The sequence below is a fragment of the Hibiscus syriacus genome, unplaced genomic scaffold, assembly GCF_006381635.1.
Source record: "Hibiscus syriacus cultivar Baekdansim isolate YM2019G1 unplaced genomic scaffold, ASM638163v2 tig00112044_pilon, whole genome shotgun sequence".
In the NCBI taxonomy this organism is placed as follows: Eukaryota; Viridiplantae; Streptophyta; class Magnoliopsida; order Malvales; family Malvaceae; genus Hibiscus; species Hibiscus syriacus.
This window is the reverse complement of record NW_024063242.1, coordinates 384,927-393,024: the sequence shown is the minus strand read 5'-3', so window position 1 is coordinate 393,024 and position 8,098 is coordinate 384,927. Positions and strand designations below refer to the sequence as shown.

The window sequence follows — 8,098 nt, the reverse complement described above, 5'->3', positions numbered from 1 at the left end:
ATCTCACTTACGGCCGTCCTTTTATCTTTTAATGAATTTCAACTTTATCTAAATTCAAATTTTCATATTAATTAAAATTTAAAATAATATTATTGTGTTTTTCGTATTAATATGAATCGTACCACACAAAATTGTAGTTGCATTTTGTCGGGTTTTGGGGTTTCTAAATGTGGAAATACATCCAAGTTGAGGAGAGGAGTGAGTAAATTCCACGAAGCCAATGAAGTGTGAGTTGTAAACCTTAAAAACCACACGGTGGGTGACACGTCATGAAGGGTACATTGTAGGACCCACAAATGGGGTGGAATATCATTACATGTACCAGAGAATATGCAAGGTTAATTATGTTGGGGGGATTAATTAGGTAGAGATTAGGGGTGTTTCGGTTAATTAAAGATCAACCGTCCTATTTGGGATAATTAGGGGCCACGGCTATTGGGGATGGGAGCTTATTTGGAAGTTTAATTGCAACATGCGTGAATTCCAGAAACCCCACAACCTGCCAAAAAAGACTACAGTCTTATAATGCTCGCCACATATTAAAAAAAATCGAACTAATTACATAATGAATTGATGATATAATTTGTATTAATTATGAATCAAATCCATTTCTTCTATATGATTAATATGTTAAGATTGATTATTAATTGAAATAATGAATAATAGTTTAGCTAACTAAATAGAAAATCATCTCGATTATCGAATAATATAAAAACACGAAAATAAAAAATACATTAAATATCTAAAATTATTATATTTTCAAAAGTTTTGAATATGAGACTTTTGTTAAACCAGAACATGTCTAGACCTTATTTGATTGTAGGATGACAATTTCACTCGAATTTAACGAGTTAGGTTTGTTTTAAGAGTATGATAAAGTTAAATTTAAGTTTATGACAAAAGAAATTTAATTTGATCCGACCTTATCTAACATTATAATTATTCTTTATATTTTTGAAAATAATCGTAATAATATTTCTTTTTATTTTATTTTTAAAATTAAGCTTTTATTTTACTTAATAAAAATAAATTATCTATATATAAATATGTGTTGAATGTAAGTAGAAGACTTCAATTTTTAAATTGAATTCAAGTGGATAAAAATTCGACCCGACACAATTTAATTATTGATAGAGAGTGTGAGTTGTGTTAATTATATTTTAAAGTATAAATGGAATTTTAAATTGGTCTATACACACAATAAAACATGACCACACCTTCCTTGTCCTTTCCTCTCCCCACCCACCTTTTCCATGGCTATAAATATAAATCCCGAGAGCGCTTCACTGACCGTGGGATAAAGAGTAACAAGCTAGAGCTTCACTTTCCTAACAACACATACTTTCTCTTCTACACACATTGAGTGAGAAAAACATATACATATATATACATCATCATGGCTCTTCACCTCTCTTGGGTTTTCATTTTTGGCATTCTAGGTACGTACAAACAAACAAAATCTTCATGTTTTGTCTTACTCTTTCAATCCATGTTTTCTTATTTTTCTTGTCATATTTTCGTGTTTTTAGGCAACGCTGTTTCATTCATGGTCTCCTTGGCTCCACTGTGAGTGTTCTTGTCAAACTGTTTTTGTTTTTCACTGTTGCTTTAGTGAGAAATTGTGTTGTTAATGGAGGATTATCGTCCCATTAATATTTTTTTCAGGCCAACATTTTATCAAATATACAAGAAGAAAACATCCGAAGGTTTCCAGTCGATTCCTTACGTGGTTTCACTCTTCAGTGCAATGCTTTGGATTTACTACGCACTGCTTAAGAAAGATGCCATGTTCCTCATCACCATCAACACTTTTTGCGTTTTCATTCAGGCCTTTTACATTGTTACTTACTTTCACTATGGTCCCAAGAAAGAAAAGGTAACATCTCTTCATCCATTAATTACTTCAACATATACATGTACATATACATATACATGTGACATGATTTGAATATGTCGAAATGGATGAATTGCAGATTATGACAGTAAAGCTTATGCTTCTCTTCAACGTTTTCGGATTCGGAGTTATCTTTCTTTCAACTTTCTTCCTCCCAAATCCCTCGGTTCGTCTCCTAGTTTTGGGTTACATTTGCATGGCATTCGCTTTGGCAGTGTTCGCCGCGCCTCTCGCCATCGTGGTGAGGATCACTGATAACTTTTAAACCGATTAATATGTCATCGTCTGATTTACTGCCGGACTTAATTTTCGACCCCTTCTATTGCAGAGAAAAGTGATTAAAACGAAGAGTGTGGAGTTCATGCCTTTTACTTTGTCAGTGTTCCTTACCTTGGGAGCTATCATGTGGTTCTTCTATGGCCTTTTGTTGAAAGACATGAACATTGCCGTGAGTCATCTCATTTGACCACACCAAAATCATTTTATTTAGACTTTTTTGTCCATTTTTTAACGACCATCGAACTGCGACCAACAGGTTCCAAACATTCTAGGGTTCATCTTTGGAATTCTCCAGATGATACTTTACGCAATTTATAGAAATCATCCCAAGAAAACGGTGGAAGAATCCGATCCAAAGCTTCAATTATCGGATCGCTCGATTGTTATCTTCGATGTTGCCAAGCTCGGTTCCAACGACGACAACAACAACGGTGGCGGAATCGAAGGAAATAATGATGCTTTGAACAAAGTTTAAAAACGTCTATTTCATGCTGTGAGTGCTATCAAAAGAGGGTTCCACTTGGAGATGTCTTGAGCTTACGTGTTTACTTTGATTTTGCATGGGGGAAATATGAGATGAAGTTAAACCATGCAAAATAATAACTTTATAAAAAAAATTAGCCTAATAATGTGGGTTTAATTTCTTTGTCTTTTCAGTCAACATCGTAAAATCTTTGTGTCTCTCATTTCAAATCTATAATCACATGTATTATGTAATTAGTTTCACTTTTCCTGTTCTATTAATGAAATGTTTATATTTTTATGTTTTAATTTTTCTCTTGATGGTATCTTTTATTCATTTTTATAAATTCAAATAAAATTAAAAATATATATATATTTTTTATCATAAAATGTTAATTCAAACATATTATTTTTTTTCTAAAATATATAATTTCGAGTTCAAACTCTAAACGATCTCTTCTTTCTATCTCTTCTTTTTCTTTAAAAAAAATCTCGCTTTAAGCCTTTTTCCTTTGGCCACTTGTTATCCTTTAAGTTAGCCAAAAAAAAAAAGAGAAGGCTTTAATTTAGTGTTTCTTTTGCTCGCTGATTTATTTTATTGTCTTGTTATTAGCGTAGTTTAAAGTTAGAGGACCAATTTAGGTTTAGACTTCTTTTAGAATTAAGATTGAATCTACATTTTTCATCAAAGTTTTATATACTTTTAATGCTAGTTATTTTATTTTTACATTTTGGTAAAATTAAAAAGGAAATTAAATTGTTATAATTGCAAAACGTTGCGGACACCTAAAATAAGAATGCCAACAATGAGCAGTACATCCACTGACCGAGTCACCTTCATTCTTAGATTTTCGGTTTATTTCATAAATTATATAAAAGTATTTAAAAATAAATCTAATATTATTTAATATATCCACGAATTTGAACAGCTCCAAGTATTATCACACTGCGGAGCTGAGAAATTAGTCGTTGCCTCGAGTGCAAACTTTAACCCTCTGCCATTGGTAAAAGTCATCTATGATATTCGAAATCGAGCTTGATTTACATAGTATCTTTGGATCCCACAAGAATGCAACATGGTGAGCACTATCGAATTTCATTACGTTTTGCTCGTTATTAATAATTAACCGGGAAGAATGCCTCATTAAAAACTTCCCTAAGTCTAGATGGAGGAAAATAGTACATTCAACATGATAACGAGAGTAAACCCACCGAAACCAACAAGAGTAGACAATTCAGATCAAAGTACACCCAGCCACAAGCAGTAACACAACAAATAGCTAGACACCTATCAACACTCAAACGACAAGTTAGAGATGCCTTAAGACACTGAAACACTCATACACGAACAGATCTAAAGAGACAAAATACAGCAGCCGCACAAAAGAATATATCAAAACTTTCGCATTATAGAATTATCTGTTCTTAAATCATTGGTTTAAACTCTAACCTCGCATTTGAAACTTTTACATTAACATATTTGGTCATGAATTGTAACACATGTTGGTGTACAAATTCTAATAAGTAAATAATTATTTATGCAGCTGAAACTTGATTTACGCGTCTATGTCTTTAGCGAGAAAAGAATTCCACTTCTAAATTTCAATAGAAATAGCTTTTTAAGTCCAACCAATCACTTTTTGATTGCAGCCTCGCTCCCATACACATAAAATGAACTCTCATCTCTAAACTAATCTTACAAATTGAAGAGTGACACACACACACACACACATAATTTCATCTCATGAGAAAAAAATCTTTTCCATCAACTATTAGTTAATTTGATGAAATAAAGTTAAAATCTTGATATTATATATAAAGTAATTTAGATTAAGAAGATTATTTCTATAATAAAATAACTTGACATTTAAATTTGAATTAATAAATTGAATACATATGTTAGAACAAACATAATTTGTTGTTGTACAAATTACAACCGAATCTGCAGCAGTGGATGAATGATACATATTGTTTATGTATAAAAGATGTAATAATTTGTACATAAATGTTGAGATTCGAATGTAAATATTTTAAAATAATGTTTGTTAAAAGGTGATTTAAAAAAATGATTTATGTAGGGATGGGTTGTTGACTTGTGTGTTGAAATGGGAAGGCCCCACAAACAAGGGCAGGTACCTTGCTGTTTATCAGGTGAAGTTTGGTTAACGCCGAACCGAGTACTTCCCAGCATCTTTGTATTATTTTTAACTCATTATCGTCACCCACTGTGCTGCAGTTTTTTGCTTAATGACAAAACATACGACATTCATCCCCACTCAATTTATCTTTTACATATTTCAAGCACTCCATTCTCCCCTTCAAATTGCTCAATAAATCCTTACAAAATTATTTATTAAAAATATTCGGGACATTACATAAGATCACTCAAATTTTGACATATTAATCTTAAAAGATTAATTTTAAACTTTATAATATTAATTTAGTAAATTCACTTCGTACTAGATCGAATTCAATTTAATCATACTTTTTATATAAAAAAATACTATGAAACACGATAGTTTGATATAGGGTATACTTTCTTTGATCCACTAACACACATTTTGCCAATTTGGAGTTAGTACCTTGTGAATTGTTTTTTTTTCTTTGATCCCTCAAGGGTATATATTTTTTATTTTTTACCCTTGTGAAGAAGTAGCTTAAACACACACACACATCAAACAAGGACTGCCTGCCTACCCTCCTAACTCTAAATCTAAAATAGTGGAGAATCTTTGATTCTATCAATAGTGTTCAATGACTCTAAAGTAGAGTACCTCAATGCCCTACCACATCAATTTTACTTGTACCCATGGTCAAAATGAAAATTTTAAAAATAAAAGGGACATGATTTAGAAGGCAATCTCTTTTTGGTTAAGTAAATTACATATATTTGATTATAGGGGAGTAAAATTTTATTTTAACTCGATTTATTTTTTAATTTTGAGTTATTCGAATCATTTGAGTTATTTGAGTCAATTTGAATCAGTAGTTCAAATTTTGAGTTCGAGACAAATTTAAATTTTAAAATTTCGAATAAGTAAAAAAAATCAAATATTAAAACCAAGTCCTTTTTGCCATTAGCTTTAGCTAAGTTGTTTGGTTATTTTGTGATTTGATCTTAGTATCATTGTTTCTTAAGTATCTATTTCTTTGGGTCTAGTTTTTACCGATTTGAAACACTTGCCCCTAAAATATGGTAAAATACGAGTGAAACTTCCATTTCTATTTTTGACAAAAAAATATCTTTTTATAATTTAATCCCTTAACTTTATGTTTTATTTAATTTGATAATTTGATTGCACATTTTTGTAAATTCTTTCCGCAAATCTATTTATTAACTTATTTATACTCTCATCTATACTTTGTCATCAAAACACATTCTTTAAAAAATAAAATATTATATATTATATATATTATTTCATTTATTAAATAAATTTATAAATCTTACACGTACATGTAAAAAAGAATATGAAAAAAAATATATGTATATTGTATATGCTTAGAGAGAGTTGTTTAAATGGAAACTCGTATGTACTATAACATTAAAATTATAAATAGTTACAATTAAATTTTAGTAAAACTAAAACAAATATATTTAATTCGATCTGACTCAAATTTATAAATTCGACTTGGCTAGAAAAAATAAATAAAATTTAAAAAATAAATAATACTGATCAACTCAACTAAAATTTTTCTACTCAATTTAATTCAACTTGATCAAATATTTATCCTTATATGGTTATATGTAATGAATAATTGAAAGAATTGGGTCTCATACTCTCACTATTTCAACAAATTAGGCACTTTTGTTAAGGTCCCAAGGTGTGCCCTACAACTTAGAATTGAGGTGGGAAATGTATTGTACTTAATTCGGATAGATAGACCGAACCATCCCCAGATGAAATTATTTGTTTTTTCTTTTAAATATTTGTAGTTTTCCTCCGACAAAATAATTTTTAATTGAGAATAATATGCAAGACTGTAATAAATATCAAATTTTCGGCACTCGCCATTTGAGGGAACAAAAACATTTTATATAAAAATATATATTTTAGAAATTAATCTAATAAATTCAAATAAAAAATAATTTATATAACAATTTATTAATCTTGTGTTCAATCCTAAAATTATAATTTTTAATTCTTTCACTTAATATTATATAAAAATGTAATAATAGGAAAGTATACAATAGACTTTATTATTTTTGAAAATAGAGATATATCTTGATCAAATTCATATAATAAATTTAAATTTATCAAAATATCCACACATTCCTCTTTGTTATTAAATCTAGATTTCCTCGATTATAATTTATTTAAGTAAAAGTTTAACATCTTTTAACAATAGAAGAATATAATCAATTATACATCTCATGTGGATTTAACTTCATTTTTATTGTAAATATTGCATTTGTGTTTGTTCATACTATCATTAGAGAATAAAGATTAAATAACAATCCTGATCACTTGATGTAATCTTTCTTTTATTATTAAATTTTACCTTATATAATTTATTGTAATAATATTTTTATACATCTACTACGATAAATATGACATAATCCTTTTTTTTTGTCAAATGATACTTTAGGTCCCTATTACTTTATATATTAATCCAAGTCTCGCCCTCTCTAATTTTTAGATTAAAATTCTTATCGAATACATGTTCTTTTGAAGTTAAACAAATTTATCCCTCTCGATATTTAATTCTAACTTTGTCCCTGAATTAGTACATTCATTTTACTACTCCGAACCTCATACACACCTCACCAAGATAAGGAAGAAGATGGGATTATAGATTTGATAGATATTTGCATTGCAGACAACAGCAAAGTATGCCTTTTTGTTCCCTCAATAATTTCCCCTTTCTTGTACAAACCCAATTATGATGAAATCTAGTGAAGAAAAAGATGAACATGAATTATCAGCGCACATTAATCTGCTCAATATATAAATCTGTAATGAAATTCATTTGATATGAAGGCACTCGGGCATACAATTTGAGCCCTTTTTTAAGTGTTTTCCTCGAGGGATAAGGGCTGAATTGGCCGGAAGTGGAGGCCGCACGTCATGCACTTCTTTATAACAAAAAGGATATTCTAATAATTGAGATTTGCTTAAATGGTGGCCAATATATTTTCTTCTTTATTTCTTTTTTATAATTTTAAAAAATACGAGATAAGGTATATGGGGTATGATTTCAAACATAGCTCTGAAAACCCAGATTTCCCATGCAAAAAAGGGAAAATAAAAATAATTGATGCTTTTTCCCCTATAAAAAAATGTTGTGATGATAAAGTTGACACTTTGATACACAAATGGCGTCATGTTGTTAAATCATTTCAATCATATACGATTGAAGATTTGAGACAAGCAGGGCAGCTATACACGTCATGGGAAAAGCTCTTTTTCTCTTTAGTTTTTGCATTTCTTTTTTTGCAAAGTTGAGACGATAAGATCACTCTTA

At 29.7% G+C, this 8,098-nt stretch overlaps 1 protein-coding gene across 1 annotated transcript; it reads left to right on the top strand.

The window, feature by feature from the left end:
* The first annotated feature begins 1,302 nt into the window (after positions 1-1,302).
* LOC120174241 (bidirectional sugar transporter SWEET10-like) lies at positions 1,303-2,944 on the top strand. The gene is made up of 6 exons (XM_039181159.1): positions 1,303-1,439; positions 1,530-1,566; positions 1,666-1,876; positions 1,974-2,135; positions 2,223-2,342; positions 2,430-2,944. Exons 1-6 carry the CDS (start codon positions 1,397-1,399, stop codon positions 2,646-2,648), a joined length of 792 nt encoding a protein of 263 aa, XP_039037090.1. The 5' UTR covers positions 1,303-1,396; the 3' UTR covers positions 2,649-2,944.
* The last annotated feature ends 5,154 nt before the right edge of the window (positions 2,945-8,098 follow it).